General features: G+C 41.1%; 1 protein-coding gene across 1 annotated transcript in view; it reads left to right on the top strand.

Annotated features, from left to right (window-relative positions):
• The window catches only part of MAML2 (mastermind like transcriptional coactivator 2), a 262,658-nt gene extending 253,487 nt beyond the window's left edge, over positions 1–9,171 (top strand). Inside the window, exons 5-6 of the mRNA XM_073613045.1 lie at positions 209–320; positions 2,260–9,171. Coding sequence (XP_073469146.1) covers positions 209–320; positions 2,260–3,167 — 1,020 coding nt within the window. The 3' untranslated portion in view covers positions 3,168–9,171. The remainder of the gene's footprint in view (positions 1–208; positions 321–2,259) is intronic.
• Positions 9,172–20,000: the final 10,829 nt, after the last annotated feature.

Here is a 20,000-nt window from a genome sequence, read left to right as displayed (position 1 = left end):
CAACAATAGAAGCAGTACACCCAGATCAGAGCAACCTCTGTAAAATCACTCCTTGGGGGCGGCCTGTAATGTTGCTTTGGGCACTGGGCCCTGCACAGGCGCTTAGCACTATGTACAACATGAGACAATTAAATGAATAAGGAATAACTTCTCAATAAATGATCATTCAGTGGCTAAATAGAACTGATTATTTTATATTTTGTTATAGGAAAAGTGTAACAACCAGGATCAGCTGAACAGGCATTTGACAAGACCACCACCAGACTACAAGGATCAGAGAAGGAACACTGTGGGAATGCAGCAGCCAAGCCAGTTCCCCGGTAAGTATAGTGTGCTTTGGGGTGTTGTAATGCTTCTCAGGGTCTTTCTGTTGCTACCAGTGTCAATGCTAAGGTAACAAAACTATGCTTAATCATACAGTATTCCTTAGAGAGGAACTTCTCCAGGGTTCTACAAAGGTTAGTCAGCAGCTATAAGTACTGTAGCCTCCTGAGATGTGTAATGTGATCCTGGGGGCTGCGGGTGGAACATCATCCTCACCTTGGTGAGAAATAAGGAAGTAGAAGCACATACCTTAATATCCCCACCCTCCCCAAAGAAAAAAATATCAAATATGCAAAGGGGCAGGAAGGGAAAGCTAGGGTTATGACATGGATTAAAGGTTAACAAAGGTCCACCTTATACTTTATCCACTAAGAGAGAGAACAACTGCATGTTTAGGGCTAATGCACATGTAGTTTGAGAACCATTTGTGATGGGCTTACCATGAGATTGAAGCGTTTGCCTTATATTTATGTTTATTTGTAAAGAGGTAAAAAAACAATGCCCTACCTAATCTCTTACTGACCATAACTGAGCTGAAAACTAGCCCTGACGCAGCTTAGTTCCATTTTTATGGTCAGGAACTTAAAGTATGTTTGAAAACCATTTATTCTTTTTCTATTCTTACCCCACCCAAAAAAAGTTTGGGCTATAGTTGGGCCTTAAACCAAAATGGGAAGTAGAAACAGAGTCTATAAAAAAGATATCAGTGGGAAGATATACTGTACTGTAGATGACACTTTAAGTCTCTCTAATGCTGAATAATCCCTTACTAACCTGTATGTGATATAGTGAGTTTATTATACTCCGAAGGAACTTCATTATATAAGCCTTTTTTCAGAACTATCTGTACCAGCTGAAAATCTGATTTTGGTGATCATTTTCATATGTTATGGCGCTGTCCCAAGCTGTAAAGATATCACAGGTCCTTAACACCATGGAGCAGGTGTTTCATTTTAAAGATCCCTCGTGGCCCAAAAATCTGCCATTTCAGACACTTGGGAGAGATGCAGCTTTTAAGAGGGGTGAATGGTACCTGTAACTCAAGCCCTGGTTTTGGATGGCTAATCAACTATGCAGTATTGAAAATTTTGAAGTACAACCTTCAAATAAAGAGGTGGATAGCACAGGTGTACAATAAAAGTTGTGAACTAAAAGTGTATCTAAACCCAAGAACAAATATATAATATATTGTAGTACCCTACCACTCCTTAGGTGAGGTGGCTGCATTAGTTTGCTTTTTCCAGGCTTTTTGTAGTTGGTTATCCTGCCAGTCACACATTCTGTCCTAGAGTGACATTGCTCACTCGCTGCATCGTATCCATGAAGGAGCAGGGTTGTCAACCTTGGCTATTCACTCATGATATAGACCAGAGAGCAACCACCCCCTTTCATCTCCGTAACATAGGGCAAATATGTCCAGTTCTCCAGCAGAAGAGAAATGTGCATGGCTGAAAACTCTCCGTGACCCTAAATGAATGCTTGTAGAGTGCTACTCCAATCACCAGCTTCAGATCATCCAGTGGCTCCCCCCGTTGTCAGGTGCAGGCATCCAAAGAAAACTTGTCCTGGCTCTGCATGCAACATCTACTATAGAAGGTTGGATGCTCCACACTGAAGGCAGTCCAGTACAAGAGTAGAGAAGGGGTTTCAGCCTGTCTACTCCCAACCCGCGTCCCACCGACGCATATCACCCTCCAACAGGACTTGTGCCTTCCACGATGATGACAGCTGGGATTGAAAGCCACCAGTTGCAGTTGTTGTCTGGTGGCTTTCAAAGTGGAGTACATTTATAAATGTATCCCCAACATAGGGAATTGCTCCAAGATGTTATTATGCAGAGGGTGGGCAGAAAGACAAATATTTTGCGAACATTTAAAAATATTACGCATTGTGGTATCAGGTTTCTTTTATGTATGCACATTCTTTTTTTGGCAGGTGGATTACAAACTGTAGGTGCCACCTCTGATTCTCCAGTGACCAATGCAACATCAGGACATATAACACCTCAGAATCCAACCCATTCTTCAAAAAGTCATGGTTCTAGAATGACTTCTGTACATGGAAGTCCAAGCTTGTACGGAAATGTCCCATGCCCACAGCCAAACATGTACAGCAACGTAAATCAAGTACAACAGCAAACCAGCCCAAATCATATGGGAACAAGCCCAAATGGCAATGTCTTGCCACGACAGTCAACAGTTACACCGGGAAACAATGTAACTTCTTTTGTCAATCCAGCAGGAGTCAACCCTCCACCATTCAGACCTGGTCCAAATCATGGAAATAATTCAGTGGCACTAAGACCACCAAACATCATCAATACCACAACAGCCACACAGAAGTGGATAGGTCCAGAAATAAAAAGACAGGACATGGTGAGCTTCTCCAATAATCAGTTTTCTAACCAGTCACTTCAGAGCGTGATGCCTCATCAACATTTTCCTCAACGTGGTCTCTCAATGCCCAGCCAGGTCAACCAAGGTCTACAGATCAATCAGATGACGTCTGCAAACAGTGGACAATCTATGGAACCTCTAAGAGGCTTTAATCGTGGACAAAGCCCCCAGAGATCTCAAATGCTGACCAACATAAGCCAAGCTGGTGGAACTGCCACAGCATCAACAAACACATTTAATCCCACCGATCAGATACCTAGAGCTTTTCCAAGGAGTGACTCAAATAACGACTTGGGTTCCTTTGATTTTATTTCACAGAATGGTGGACTAGGCTCATCGCCCAGCAATGACTCAGACTTTATTGATGCCTTATTGAAAACGGGTCACATCAATGATGACTGGATGAAAGACATCAACCTAGATGAGATTTTCAAAGGTCATACATAAAAAAAAATTCAACATATTGAACCTCATGTATAATGTAGAGAAGGGAAGTGAGGCCCATAAATGCCAACCCCCTTACAACTATTTTTCTCCTGGATGTTAGAAAATAAGGCAGGTGTCTAATGGGCTACTATAGGTTGTATGATTGCTTTCCTTTTCCTCTAAATGTTTTACATTAGGTGAACTGAGTTGCTTTACCCAAATAGCATTATTAAAGTGGAACTTTAGTCAGAAAATTAAGTCCTGCTAGATTACTTCATGCTGGCCTCTTTTGCAGGTATAGCTATGTAAAGCATTAAAAAATAGGTGCTTAATAATAATGTTTAAAGACCAGTAATACACTGTCCCATCCTGCTCTGCACATGCTCAGTTGCTCTCCATTTTAGGCACTGCCAAGTTTGTAGAGGCCGATCAGCTGACAGCCTAAGGCCCCTTTCACACTACTGCGACTTCAAAGTCACGCGACTTTACCGCAATTTCGCGGCCGCGATTTCATGGAATGCCTGTGTAACTGGCATCAAAGTCGGACCAAAGTAGTGCTGGGCCTACTTTGAAGTTGGACTAATATGAACGGTTGTTATTGGAAATCATGGGGAACGACTTGTCATGCTACTTTGCAGTCCCAAATCGTGGAACAAGTAGTACAAGTGTGAAAGGGGCCTACAAGTGGAATTAAATCCTCCTATTCTTTACAGTCAAGGAAACTGCTTCTGTTTGAACTGCCATGGTGCTGTACATGTGATCAGTTATGACACCAGCCATTTGATGGTTTGACAGTTTGGTTGAGGACACAAGCAAATGTGACAATTACATTCCTGGAATGCTGGGATTGCTAACTGTTTTTTTAAACTGTTAAATCGTTGGGTTTAGTTGCGCTTTATGATTTACTGGTGTTCAGGGGCTCTGGGCTTCAGCAAAATGGCAGCCTCCAGCAAGAAGAAACAGGATCAATTCTGGAGGCAATCTACAGCACACACTCATTTTGCTAGCATAATTATTCATTTGGAATGTACAGTATGTTCCTTGCTAAAGAACATCATTTTTTTATCAAGTTGTTATGGGTAACAACATTCTTCGTTTCTGTGTACTAAATGCCCGCAGTATTGTTATTAAGGTGATATAAAGTTATTAAAGGGCAATTCCATCCACTACTGAATATTTCAAAGATATTTTCCTATCTGATTTTTCATTTGCGCTGAACTTTTCTATAATGTAGGTTTAATAAAGGACTGGGGACTCCAACTAGGGAAGAGTCACTGCCCACTTTCTTATGGCCTGGTAGGAGTAAGTGGAGAAACATCTTCTGCTTGGAGTCTTCTAAGTGGTTTAGATGTAGCTCCAGTAGAAAAGGGTTAGGACCCCCATCTTCCTTCTTTGCTGTCTGTGTCCCTCTACATTCCTCCTAGTGACCACTGTCATCGATATGGAAACTGATGGGGGAAAAAAATGTTACGGTTTTCACCAAAACAAGAGTCGAGAAGAAGCCTTAGGCCTCATACATACACACGGACATATTAACATATTAACAGCGGCTTTTTTGAGCTTTTTTTGCCGCTTAAGAACGCCACTCCATGTTATTCAATGGGCTCATACACACCATGGTGTTTTTGAGCTGTAACAGGCATGGTCGTTTTCAAGCTCCAAAAAAAAACAAGGACCAGCGCGTTCTGAGGCTCCAGCGCTAGAGCTGTTTTGACGCCGACAAAAGCTCAAAAACGCGCATTAGCGATATGCCGACATTTTTTAGCGTCAGCATTTTTAAGCTGTAAAAATGTTTATGTGGGTAATTTGGGAGTGGAAAATAGCAGAGGGAGTTTTTTTTTACGCCAAATAAAAACGCTAATAAAATCATGTTTTTAACGCTGCTTTTTTTTCCAGGCATTGTTATTAGCTTTACAGCCTGTTTTTTAAAACATCCGTGTGTATGAGGCCTTACAAATGAGGCACATTGTCCAGTGCCAATTGTCTAAGAGGGATTCCCCTTCCTTAAAGTAGAACTAAACCCATCGTTTTAACTGTTTAAAAACAGTTATATTCCCGCAACTTTCTGAGAATGAAACTGTCACATTGGTTGTGCTCTCAACCAAACTGTCAGACCATCAAATGACTTGAGTCATAACTGATCACATGTGCAGTATCATGTCAATTTCAGATCAAACAGAGGCCAGCTTCCTTGGCTAAAAAGGATAGGAGGGTTTAGTTCCGCTTTAGTAGAAATTTCCTGTCATTCCCAGCTGTGTCCCAGGGATGGGGAGTAATGGAACACACAGCAAAAACAAAGCTAACAGTGGTTTAAACCCTTCCTCACTCTATGCAAAACTAATAAATATTTTGGCTATACATACACGTTAAATAAGAGCTGGAGATTACACCCACCTATGCCCTCCTAAAATTTATATTTAAAGTACACTACTATATTACCAAAAGTATTGGGGCACCTGCCTTATATATTGAATATACTCAAGATTGAACCATACAGACTAAGACTGGGATGCCATTAAAGTTCATGTGTGTGTAAAGGCAGGCGTCACAATACTTTTGGTAATATAGTGTATGTATAGCCAGAATTGTTTTTTTCATTTTGGTTAAAACCATTTAATTTCCATCTATGTCTTATTAGGGAGCTCTCCCTTGACTTTGTTTAATCCAGATTTTTTTTCACCTTACTTTGAAGTAAACCTGGCACAGTGCTGGTTACTTTAAAATCCAGTTATGGTGAGCAAAGTGGATAAGCATGTCAGAATAATCAGTAGATTCGGAGATTTATAAAGCTGAATTAACATGCACATCTTTTATCTGTAGAGGTCAGGTTGCCCTCTGCCACCTCTTGAGCCTCTCTATTGATCACTGAAGTAGCTGATGACATCAAAGGATCAATAAGAAGGGCAGGGCTCAACGTCACTTTTCCCCAAAGTCTAGATTTGCTTTCAAGTTCATATCAGATCCTATCAGATGTTTTGACGTCTTTATATACTATGGGATGTATTTATTTAAAAAAAAAAAAAAAAAAAAGCTATTTATTTGTTTTATTTCATTCATTGATTTAATATGGAAAATACTGCATTTGGCCACTATATGGCGCCAAGTATTATAGGAATTCTTGTGATACTTAGCACCATCTAGTGACCAAATGTGAAATTTTCCATTCTGAATGAAAAACGTTAGACTAGCACAGGAAATAGCCTCCTAACATTTATTTTTGCCCCATTTGCATGAGAGGAATGTACATGCACTTTCAGAGGGCAAATTTAAATAGCTTTTTCTTTTTTTTTTTTATGAATACAAGCCTACACAGATTTCTGATATGTTGATTTTGATTCAAGTTGTAAATAATGTTGTTATCATGGATAACCTGTATGAATACTTTTAAGCTAGGCTGTGTGCTGTCCCCAAAATCAGATCTCAACTAAGAACTAGTCAACCATTTCTAAAAGGTGGCAGTCTAATACCACATATACTGTAAAGGTTCCTAACTCGCATTAAATTGACTGATGAATAAAACATTTTAGCAGAGAAGGGATCTGTTTAACTAATCTTTGGGAAACAAATTCTTCTTATTCAGAGTGGGGAAGAATACACAGTGAGTCAACAGCTAGTGTTCAAGCTGTATAAATCACACATGTAATAAACACCTTCTGCCTTCCTGTGACAAGTGTACTTCTGCAAAGGTAGCCAAATGCATTTTTTGCCTTTTCTGTGCCGTCAAATTCAGCTGGGTATACCAGCAGACGGACGTGTCCTTTCTTTGTAATCCAAAGTGCTGTACCCAACAAACTTACCCAAAACCACGTCCCCCAAACTATGAATCTGCTAAAGTCACTAGTATCATGACCAAATAGTATTGATAGACACTGACATCTAGTGGTAGCAATAAAGAAGTGCATCTGGGGCTTATTCGGGAAAAAGCGTATACTGCCATCACTGACCTATATCTGAAAACAGTTGCCTGGCTGTCTTTGTTTCATGGATCAAGTGTGCAGAAACTGAAGTAGGACCTCTTCCACAGTATACTTATTCCTGGTCAGCAACTGAGAAATTGTTGAAGCTGTGGAAATGGCATGACCGCCAGACAACCAGCATTTTCAGATGGAGGGGTCAGCGGTATACGTTTTTTTTTTTTTTAAGACAAGTGCAAAAATTAAAAATGATGTACAAATTGCAGTAAACAATAGCAAGAAATTAAATATCACTTAAAGTGACCCCGTTGGTGGGGAGTTTTTCAGTTAAAAAGTCTTCTGTAAAGCAACCCAGATAGCAAGCAATTGAGCTGCAAGTTTAAGAATGACTTGCTAAGTTATTGCTAGACTTGCCAGTCTTCACAAGTTTGTTGCACAATTGTAGCAAGTCCGCATTGCATGACTCCAGATCAACTTTCTTTGCAAACATGCTGCAAGTCTGCTGCAAGTTCTGGTTCAGTTATGTTGTGCGATAGTCATCCCACCACAGGGGGCACTGTGACTTGCAGCGCTGTTGCTGTAGACTCACCACTGAAATTTTGCTCTTGCTAGAGACTTGCCACGCAAAATTGCTACAAATTGGAAAAGTGTTAACTAGAACTTGTGCTTCAAGTGCTCTGCAAGTGTACAACTTGCCAGTGAAATGTGCAGCAAATTAACAGACTTACAATTCAACATTGCAACAAATTTATGGCAAGTTATCCTTGCTATCTGGGAAGAGACTTTACCTGGTCTGATGCCCATTCATGGACTCTTCGCTCTGCTGTTGAGCTCTGCCACCCAAAGAATTCTCACATCTGGAATACTTCTGGGTGTGTTGAATGCTTGCGTCCCCTGCTGCACTCTGTGGTTCTCCTGTTCACTTCAGTGTCCTGTAATGACACAGGGGTTAAGTATGGGTTACTAGGAGAAACCACAGTGGGAGATGCAGACATCCCAGACACTGTAAAGATCCTTAAAGCGCAAAAGTGGAAGCTCCGCTTATCTGTCTCCTCCCCCCCACTGGTACCACATTAGGCACTTTTTCGGGATGTGAGCGGGTACCTGTTTTTGACAGGTACCCATCCCCACTTCCGTCGGACCTCGCCGCAGCGAGGTATGTCGGAAGTTCGGCCCACCTCCTCCTTCCCCGCCGCTGGGCCATTCCGAAAGCGCAGTGCGCTTCGCACATGCGCAGTAGGGAATCGGCTGTGAAGCCGCAAGGCCTCACTGCCGGTTTCCCTTACAGGCTATGGTGGCGGCAGCACCCGAGAGCCGATGGAAACATCGGCTGGGGTGCCGACATCGCTGGATTTCATGTGTGTACCATAAATGTGTGTACCATGTTTCGCCGCATTTACCCATGTCAAGCGCTTGGGCGGTTATTTATTTCAGTGGCCAGAATAAATAATTTATTTCTAGCCATTGAAATTTAAAAAAAAACGACCAAGCGCTAAATGCGCCCAGCGTTTAGCCATGTTAATGCGCATTTTTGCCGCACTTGGCGTTTTTCTGCCAAATCACTCCTCTCCTGAACGCGATTCCTCTGCGTTCAGGAGAGAGTCGTTTTACTGCCTCTAAACTCTGCTGCTCCTAAGCTCTGGTAAAAGCCTATGTGTGCATGGACACATAGGGGTTGCTTTAGTAAAGGCAAACAGACTCTGCGCTTTGCAAAGTGCAGTTGTTCCAGAGCTTAGTAAATAAGGTAAGGCTTCACTTTGCAAAGAATACCCAATCACGTGCAAGGAAAATAAAAACAACAGAATTTTTGCTTGCACATGATTGGTTAATGGAAGTCAGCAGAGCTTCTGCCCTTACTAAGCTCTGGAGCAACTGCACTTTGCACAGTCTATCGTAAAAAGAGGGGTTGTTTAGGACTTTAAATGAGGCATGTGGTCAAACGAGCATACGCCTTCATCCTTGATTGATCAGAAAAAAGGGAGGGTTTTTGGGACTTTGAATGAGATGTGTGATGCACAATAATAAATTGATGCACAATAATACATGGGTTTAGTCATAAAATTGACATAAGACATGATGCAATGGAGATATAACGAGTTGATATGCATATAATTAACAACAATAAAAGAAATTCATTATTGCACATAATACATGAGGATATATATATATAGAGTAGAAGTGTAAACGCATGATTGAATAAAAAACTGCATTTAAAATGTTGACGCGTTTCGTGGATGAAGTTCCACTTCTTCAGAAGCAAGTGCAGAGTGCGTATCTACAAAAAAAGTTCCAATTTACTCAAATAAATAGATAAAGATAAGGGGAAGAGTAAACCAAACACCCCAAAATTACATTTCAGCTCCAAAATTGGTCATAGGATGCTGAAAACTGAAAGTTAATGAAGGCTGGGAAACGTCCCCGCCAGGAGCTTTGTGGACGTGGATCTGTGGGCAGCCAAGGCGGAAAACACCACACTTGAGGGGGGAGAGACGGAATTAGGTATCCATAGTGAGATGCATGATGGTGCCTGGGAACAGCTCCAGCTTTCTAAAAATTGTAAAAATTGAATGTGGTCTGCACTTGCTTCTGAAGAAGTGGAACTTCATCCACGAAACGCGTCAAGATTTTAAATGCAGTTTTTTATTCAATCATGCGTTTACACCTCTACTCTATATATGAATTTGATGTATTATGTGCAATATTTAATTAATTTTATTGTTGTTAATTATATGCACATCAGTCCGTTATATCTCCATTGCATCATGTCTTATGTCAATTTTATGAACAAACCTATGTATTATTGTGCATCAAATTATTATTGTCCATCACACATCTCATTCAAAGTCCCAACCCCCCCCCCTTTTTTCTTATCAAGTGCACAGTCTATTTGCCTTTACTAAATCAACCCCATAGGCTTTTATTGAGTTGAGTTGAGGGGCTTTGGCACAAGATGCCAAAGCTCCAAAAATGTGAGTTTAGGAGCAGCAGTGTGCATGAGGGCTAATTAAAGCAGTAGTAAACTCCTCTAAGGAAAAAAAAATTCCACCTGCAAGGCAATATTATAATGTGCTAGTACGCGCTGCACGGCATACTAGCACATTATGAAAGACTTGCCTTAAAACTAAGCCCTCCAGCGGTGCTGCAGAGGCTTCCATCTTCACCTGGTCTTCCTTTCCGGATTTGGGACGAGCCGCAATCACGTCACATCATTTGCAGCACAGCTCTGAAGGAACGGCTCAGGTACCCATGCATTTCCTTAAGAGCGCATGCGCTGTTGATGTCACCGGCAGCTGCTCGCAAGAATATCTCCTAAGTGGTGCATGTTTAGGAGATATTGATTTTACCTACAGGTAAGCCTTATTATAAGCTTACTATGTAGGTAAAAATAACATTCCAGGGTTTACTACTGCTTTAAGAATGTGGCTTGCGCCCCTTTATTTGTTAATTAGGAACAGCATTGGCTTAATTTTTTTATGTTTAGAAGAGTGGTACAAGCTTGTGCTCGCTCCTCCCCTATGCCCCGTACACACGATCGGATTTTCCGACAACAAATGTTGGATGTGAGCTTGTTGGCGGAAAGTCAGACCCTGTGTATGCTCCATCGAACATTTGTTGTTGGACTTTCCGCCAACAAATGTTGGCTAGCAGGTTCTCAAATTTTCCGCCAACAAATGTATGCTGTCAGACTTTCCGATCGCGTGTACACAAGTCCGTCGGACAAAAGTCCACGCATGCTCGGAATCAAGTACGAGTCGGAAGCGCTCGGTCTTGTAAAACTAGCGTTCGTATTGGAGACATCACGTACGTCTTGTACGTCACTATGTTCATAATTGTTGGCCAACATTTGTGTGTATGCAAGACAAGTTGGGGCTAACAACCTTCAAACAAAATTCCACGGTTTTGTTGTCGGAAAGTCCGATCGTGTGTACGGGGCATTAAATTCCACCCAAAGTCTCTTCTGTTTTTTTAGGAAGATTTGGGCTGACATTTTTCTCCCAGCAGGGTCACTTTAATCTCCAGTCTACTGTCATTTTGAATTATTGCACTTTGTACTTCTTTTTTCTCTTTCAATTGTCTTACTGGTTAAGCTTCATAGTGAGTGTAATATATGTACATATATTTATATATTTTTTTTATTATTATGATTGCAGAATTCTAAAGGGATTGAATCATTGTAAGATTGTTCCGTAGTCACTGTGAACTATAAATACAGTGTGTAAGTGCGTTAATCATGGTAATACAAGTATTTATCTACATTATGATTTTTAAAACTTTACTAAAGATACTGTTTAAAATGCCAGTATTATCAATTACCCTTATTGCAATTAAACATGATTAGCATTGTTCCCCTTTACATGTATGTTACTTTGCTTGTTTCTGTCTGGGCCATCATCTTGTAGTTAACATGGGTTGGGGACCAGAGGAATATTAAACTGCAGTTTCAGTGCGGATTCAATAGCTGTCATTGTCAACCGTATGCACAAAGAACTAAGATTCTCTATTACGACCTGCTGCTGTTTACATCCTGCTGTGCTACTAAAGAATCTGCTGCCTGCTACCACTAGAGGGAGCACTTGGGTGGTGGGATACCTTCTCAGCCTGATGAAGGAGCCAGTGTAAAGGAAGCTTAGGACAACTTCTTTAGCCCCCTTTCACGCTTGTGCGACTTGTCCTGCGACTTGGGACTGCAAAGTCGCATGACAAGTGGTTCCCAATGATAACCATTCATATATGTGCGACTTCAAGTCGTGCCGACTTCAAATTAGCCCCTGTACTACTTTGGTCTGACTTTCATGTGAGTTGAGGTCTATAGACCTTAAGTTTACACAGGCATTCCCTGAAATCGTGGTGAAATTGTGGGACTTTTAAGTCGCAGCAGTGTGAAAGGGGCCTTAGTAGCGCACCAAGATGTAAAGAGAGGCTGGGAGGTTGAAGGCCATGATAGAGGATGTAAAGAGAGGCTTGGAGGCCGAACGACATGTTGGGGGTAATCTGTTGACCTCTTCAAGTATAGTTATGAGACCAACCTATTATTTTTTTTTGTGCTGCTTACAGGGACAGTGAGAACTAAGGGAGCTGCACTGACATTTCATTATAATTTAAAATTTTGGTTAGTTTTTTTTTTCTTTGTATTGCTTTCTGTTTACTTATTAAAGTAGAAGTTTTGGCTATATATTCATTTATTTTTTAAATGCTGCCTCCCCAGTGCTTCCTATTGCTCTGCATAGATTTTAGCATAAATTGCAAAGTAAATACCCCATGCCACTCTGCCAGTCCCTCCACTGGCATCTGATTGCAAAATAGAAAACATTGAAAACACAACAACATCCAAAGCCATTCATAACTCTGCCCTGGTCTACAGCACTAATTTTGTCTCAATATATCACCCAAACTGTCTTCTCTGCTCTTCCCAAGTAGCTCCCGTGTCTCCTCCTCCCATGCTTGCCTCCAGGACTTCTCCAGAGCCTCTCCCATCCTCTGGAACTCCCTACCTCAATCTGTCCGGCTATCTCCAACTCTGTCCACCTTTAGGTGATCCCTGAAAACTCGGCTCTTCTGGAAAGCCTATCCCACCCCTACCTATCAACTGAACTTTTACTTTCTTCATCAGCTCATCCCTCATTGTTATTACCTTTTGTACCACTTTCCCTACCCTATTCGATTGTAAGCTTTCTCGAACAGGGCCATCCCAACCCTCATGTATTAAATTGTATTATAACAGTACTGTCCCTTTTTATATTGTAAAGTGCTTCAAAAACTGTTGGCACCCTATACAGTATACAGTGGAACCTTGGTTTACGAGTAACACGGTTAACGAGCGTTTTGAAAGATGGGCAACTTTTTTTTTTTTAAATTATGACTCGGTTTGCGAGTGTTGTCTTGCAAAACGAGCAGAATTCAAGCTAATGGGCGGTGCAGTACCTCATTTGGCCAGAGGTGCGGGGGGGGGGGGGGGGTCGACGACACTCAGAACGGTTCTGAGCCGTACGGAAATACTCGGAATGACTTGAAAATACTCCGTTCCCCCTGAGTGTTTACGAGCTCAGCCGAGCTGTCCCCGAGTATTTCCGAGGCTCTTTGGCACCCCCCCACCTCTGGCCACATGCGATATTGCATGTTATAGAAGTCAATGCGGAACAAATTCTCTTTGTTTCCATTGACTTCTATGCTTTGGATTACAAACATTCTCCTGGAACGGATTATGCTCGTAATCCAAGGTTCCACTGTATTCTGTATTATAATAATAATAGTATTAATAATAAATATCTTTTTTTTTTTTCAAGTCTTTCTATGAAGTCACATGACCACAAAGCTCTGTCTTCCCTGTTTTATGTGGAGATCCAACTACAGGTCTGAATCGCAGAGATCAGTAACATCACCCACCAGCGTCCACTGCTCTAGGTGTTATCAGAAGAGAGGAGTGAGTTCCCTCCCACCAGCCGCACATTACACAGAGGAGACGGAGCTTTATAGTCACATGACCACATAGAAAAACATGAAAAGAAAAAAGTATTTATTTTGCGATTTATGCTAAAATATATGCATGCAAATAGGGAGTATGGGGAGGCTGCATCTAAAAGGTAGGCAATTTGCGTAGATGAAATCTACTAAAAGAGATTACCCTCATTTCCTGTGTTCTCACCAAATCAGGAAGTGAAAAGAATCTTCATAGTGGGGACATAGTAATTTAAAAAAAAGCCTGACCAAAAACCCTCTGTCAAAGCCTTTTTTAAAGATAAGCCTGGAATGCCATGTTAATATTTTATCATCTTATGGAGTCACTAGACATAATATTGGTTGGTTTATATAGGAGTTTTTATACTATGTACAGTATATGTACAGTGAGCGTATCACACATCTGGACATTCAAGCTGAGCATATGGTGAAAAAAATCTATATGGAAAGGTCACCCTTTAGTGAAAATAATTTATGTAATAGTCATTCTTCACCCTGCCCCCAGAGCCTCCCTAAGTGGAAGGCTTGGGAGGGAGAGGTGCAAATCTTTCCTTATACAGAACAAAATCTGTGTTTGAATATAATTTTACCTTCTTAATTCTGAATACAGTGGAACCTTGGATTACGAGCATGATCCATTCCAGGTGAATGCTTATAATCCAAAGCACTCGCATATCAAAGCGAGTTTTCCCATGGAAGTCAATGGAAACGTAGATAATTTGTTCCGCATTGACTTCTATTGTACTGTGCAATACCGCATGTGGCTAGAGGTGGGGGAGCGCCGGAGAGCCTCGGAAATACTAGGGGACAGCTCGGCTGAACTCGGAAACACTCAGGAACAGAGTATTTTCGAGTTATTCCGGCGCCCCTGCACCTCTGGCCAAATGCGGTACTGCACACCACATTAGCTTGAATTCTGCTCGTTTTGCGAGACAACACTCGCAAAACGAGTTGCTCGTCTTTCAAAATGCTCGTTAACCACGTTACTGGTTAACCAAGGTTCTACTGTATAGTAATCTTTTTGACATGTGAAGACACTCTCTAATTATGCATTTTGATCATGCTCAGATAAAATGCTCAAGATTGTAACAAGTATACTTTAAAAGAGACGTATGGCCAAAGCTTTTTTGGCCATACTTCTCTTATGGGTCACAGGAATGCACTTACTTTTGCTCTCCAGTGACCCCAAATAAGCCGACAGCGGGCTTAAGCCCGCTGTCAGCTGACATCACAGAGCCACTCCAGGCTCTGGAAGGATCCCAACAATATTGCCAGTATCCACCTAGCTGCCTGATTGACACCTGGCTCTGGCTGTCAGCATGAGTCTAAAGCCAGCTGCGTCTGCCCCCTCTCCTGCCCGGCACTCCAATGAGCACTCGAGGGACAGAGTGGAGAGCATTGACTGACTTTCACCACCCTCTACTCTGAACAGACCGAGAACTGAGTGATCAGTGGTCATGTGATCGCTCAGTTCTTGGTCTTAGAGCCAACATGGGCAAGCTGCTGCAGCATTGAGGTTAGTATGTATGTTTGATTTTTTATTAACCCCATACATCTGCCATAAAGGCTAAGTCCATCTTTAAGACCATGTTACATCTATATATATGGTGTATCATGGTTTCATGCACTCGCACCCCAAGAAAGGACATACCATCCTCCCCAACAACATGCAGGGGTTCCTCTTTGAAATCAGAGAAATCTGTAAATGAACTACAAGTTCCCTCTGACACTGCACCAGACGGCCTTGTAATTCTCGATGGAATTGGAGTCTGGTGATCACCGCACTCATAGGTTATTGACACTTCCCCCAGCTCTCCAACTGGAAGTCCATACCTTGGTACAGATATAGAGCTGGAGGAAGAGTCTGCAAGAGTCTGGTATTGCACCCGCTGTCGACTGATTGCGGGCACAATGCATTGAAGGCTCACTTGTAAAATAATAATAAATGTTTTTTTTTTTTTGCTGCAAAAATATGTGCATCTATTTATTTATTTTTTTTGCTAAAGGTTGGCTTAGCGTTTGAAGGAAAACTGTCAGTATGGGAGCTGCCATTGCAAAACTGCTATTAAAATGTATGTATAGGGATGGTGTAGCAAGCAAAAAGGTCCCTTGTCAAATTTTGGTGGAAACACCTGTTCTAGTGACCACTTACCCTAATTTTGTAGAAATTTCTTCTCGCTTTCTGTTTCATCTCTGGGTCAGGAAGTGAAGGGAAATTTCCACTTGGGACATAGATAACAAAAAAATTAAGAATTGTACCCCCCCTCCAAAAAAAAAAAAAAAAATTGTACATGGCAGGGTTGTCACTTTTATCCTTGGTTATATAATAACTTAGTCACTGACCTGGTATATGTACGCAGGTTGGAGTTCTGATTTCATTGCATGCATATTTTTTCTAGGTCAGTGACTGTCTAGGTAGGGTAGGGAAGATGACAGCCTGGAGGCCTACAACATTAAAAACAATTCAGCAGTGTCTGCGTCCATCTCTTTAACCTGACAGATTCCCATCTTTGTTTTTTTTCATAGTTAAAGCCCCTCTTACTTGATGTCTGTATCCCACGGGGAAGATTTCCCTTTACTTCCTGAACTGGAGCCTCAACAGGAAGTGAAAAGCAAATCCCCACAAAGTGAGGGCAATTACCCTCTTAGACAGTTGTCACCAGAACAGATGTCCCTAATAGGTTTCCCCCCACTTCCTGTTTTGGTGACAACCTTGAATTGTAAGCTCTCAGGAGCAGGGCCCCCCTAACCCTCTTGCCGTGAATGGTTTTGTAACCGTACTGTCTCCACCCCCACCTCCCCCCCCCCATTTTGTAAAGCACTGTTCAAACTGTTGGCACTATGTAAATGCTGTTTAAAAAGCACCCTAATTTTTGAAATTGCCTTGACAGTGGTCACCAGGATAAACAGAGGGTGAATCTCCTTAGTAGGGACACAGACAGACTGAAATAAAAATTTGAAAAAGGGTTCTAATCCCTTCTCACCCTATCCAAACAAAAACAAAATACACAAAAGTATTACCAAAAGTATTGGGACGCCTGCCTTTACACACACATGAACTTGAATGGCATCCCAGTCTTAGTCCGTAGGGTTCAATATTGAGTTGGCCCACCCTTTGCAGCTATAACAGCTTCAACTCTTCTGGGAAGGCTGTCCACAAGGTTTAGGAGTGTGTCTATGGGAATGTTTGACCATTCTTCCAGAAGCGCATTTGTGAGGTCAGGCACTGATGTTGGACAAGAAGGCCTGGCTCACAGTCTCCGCTCTAATTCATCCCAAAGGTGTTTTTTTGGGTTGAGGTCAGGACTCTGTGCAGGCCAGTCAAGTTCCTCCACCCAAACTCGCTCATTCATGTCTTTATGGACCGTGTTTGTGGACTGGTGTGCAGTCATGTTGGTACAGGAAGGGGCCATCCCCAAACTGTTCCCACAAAGTTGGGAGCATGCAATTGTCCAAAATGTCTTGGTATGCTGACGCCTTAAGAGTTCCCTTCACTGGAACTAAGGGGCCAAGCCCAACCCCTGAAAAACAACCCCACATCATAATCCCCCCTCCACCAAATGATTGACCTGCACAGAATCCTGACCTCAACCCGATAGAATACCTTTGGGATGAATTCGAGTGGAGACTGCGAGCCAGGCCTTCTAGTCCACATCCATGTCTGACCTTACAAACGAGCTTCTGGAAGAATGGTCAAACATTCCCATAGACACACTCCTAAACCTTGTGGACAGCCTTCCCAGAACAGTTAAAGCTGTTATAGCTGCAAAGGGTGAGCCAACTCAATATGGAACCCTACGGACTGGGATGCCAAGTTCAATACTTTTGGTAATATAGTGTGTAGTTTTGGCTATACTTTTTAATTATGAAAAACTGTTCAGGAATTTATCAATTAAAAAATTATAATGAAGTGGGCAAAATAGGAAATTCCATTTCATTAAAAAAAAAAAAGGCCTCTTGTACCTTTAGGGCCTCATGCACATTGAACGTTTTCGGACGTTTTTACAGCAGCTGTTTTTGGCTTCAGATGTTTTTTTTCTACAGTCAATAAACTCCCCAGCATGTTATCCGTTGTGTCCATGCACACACATAGGCTGTTATCAGCAGTTTTTGATCCTTTGAAAAAAATTAAAAAATTTAAGAAAAAAAAAACACTAAAAAATGCTAACATGGAAAAACGCTAAAAACCGCTAATAAACACTAAAAACCGCTATTGCAAAACCATTGAAAAACTCACTGCAAAGCTAATGCCTTTTTTTATAATGCTATTTTAACATCCAATGTACATGAGGCCTAAATGGCAGCAGAAAAATAGCATCTCCTGAAACTTACACCACTTACCATATACTGTATGCCATATTTATTATTATATACATGTATTTACTAATATTGTATGAACTCCTACATAAACCAATTCATCGTATATTTATTAGCCCTTTAACAAGCAATGTCATGGTTTCATGCATAAACCTACAAGTTTCTTGTTTGTTACTATTTGCAAACTTTTTTACTGAAACTAAAAATATATTTAGTTTGCTTTTTGTGTATTTCGAGAACTCACAAAAATAAGGACTTTATAGCCCCACTTATACGTGTGATCAAAAGCGATATTAAAAAAAAAAGGAAATACGCATAGGCTATACTAAATGTACTATCAACAGCCATTTGAACATGGTACAGCATCCATAGAAGCATCTTGTTTTTTTGTTTGTTTTTTTTACATTACTTCATATGAAGGGAGCCATTAAGAAAATATAATGTACCATATTTCATTTGTGTCTCTATATATAATATTGTATTCTGCATGTTTAAATGATTTTTATGCTTTTTTTTTTTTATTATTTTGTATTTGTGTAAATAATGTTTTCCACAATAAATATCAAGTGCCTGACTTATTTTACATTAACACACGCATAATAATAATTATAATAAATAATGCAATTTTATAGTTAAAATATTTCAAGTGCCATTATTTGTTCATCATTTTGCTTTTCGGTACATTTTCAGAGGTTTTCAGTATATTACATGGGATAGACCAGGGGCAGGCAACCTTTGAGAGGCGGAGAGCTAGCTGAACAACATGATCATCAGGGTTCAGTGCCATTTTTTTTTTTTTAAGGAATTAACTAGCAAGGCCTAACTAAATAGTAAAGAAAACTTAGAAAAATATAATAAAACAAATGTTACTGTAAAAATACAAACTTACCAATAAAAAAAATTTTCAAAAAAATACAAACTTATCAGTGGATGGTGTGAGTTAATAGAGCTGAGGTGGGTATGGAAAACATTGTGGCATTACAAGTATTTTTTGGGAACCAGGTGTGGCTGTTAATTGGAAGGGTACCAAAAATTAACCTACTTTTCATGTATTTACTTTACTACCCTGCAATTGTTATGTTTAATTGCAAAACTGATAAACACCTTTCAAAAAAATGAACCTACTTGATAAAAAAAAAACTTTGAGAAAATATTTTACTAATTTTAAGAAAAAAACATAAACTGAAAAAGTTTTATCCCTATTGTAAATTGAAATCATATCCCCTCTCAAGCGTTTCTTCTCCAGAGAGAATAAGTTCAGTGTTCGCAACCTTTCCTCATAACTAATATCCTCCAGACCCTTTATTAGCTTTGTTGCCCTTCTTTGTACTCGCTCCATTTCCAGTACATCCTTCCTGAGGACTGGTGCCCAGAACTGGACAGCATACTCTAGGTGCAGCCGGACCAGAGTCTTGTAGAGCGGGAGAATTATCATTTTTTCTTTGGAGTTGATCCCTTTTTAAATACATGCCAATATTCAGTTTGCTTTGTTAGCAGCAGCTTGGCCTTGCATGCCATTGCTGAGCCTGTCATCTACTAGGACCCCCAGGTCCTTTTCCATCCTAGATTCCCCCAGAGGGTTCTCCCCCAGTGTGTATATTGCATTCATAATTTTGCCACCCAAATGCATTATTTTACATTTTTCTACATTAAACCTCATTTGCCATGTACTTGCTCACCCCATTAATTTGTTCAGATCTTTTTGAGTACTACCCAGAAAAAATTTACTTTTTGTCTTTAAAGCGGAGCTCCAGCCCCCCCTCCAAAAATTAAAGGTCAGCAGATACAAATACTGTAGCTATTGACTTTTAATATTACGACACTTACCTGTCCAGGGATCCCGCAATGTCGGCACCCCAGCCGATTTTTCTATCGGCTCTCGGGTGCTGCTGCTGCCAATTCTTGTAAGGAAAACCGGCAGTGAAGCCTTGTGGCTTCACAGCTGGTTCCCTACTGCACATGCGCAAAGCGCGCTGTGCTTTCTGAATGGCCCGTCGGCAGTGGAAGAAGGAGGGGGCCCAAACTTCCGGGGGGACCCGGAAGTAGGGTTGGGCACCTGTCAAAAACAGGTACCCACTCATCCCCTCCCACCTCCCAAAAAAGGTGCCAAACAACCCCTTTTGGGTAGATCTCTGCTTTAATTTATCCTAAAACAATAACCGTGCAC

Source organism: Aquarana catesbeiana, linkage group LG02 (assembly GCF_042186555.1).
Source record: "Aquarana catesbeiana isolate 2022-GZ linkage group LG02, ASM4218655v1, whole genome shotgun sequence".
NCBI lineage: Eukaryota > Metazoa > Chordata > Amphibia > Anura > Ranidae > Aquarana > Aquarana catesbeiana.
This window is presented reverse-complemented; position numbering and strand designations above follow the sequence as displayed.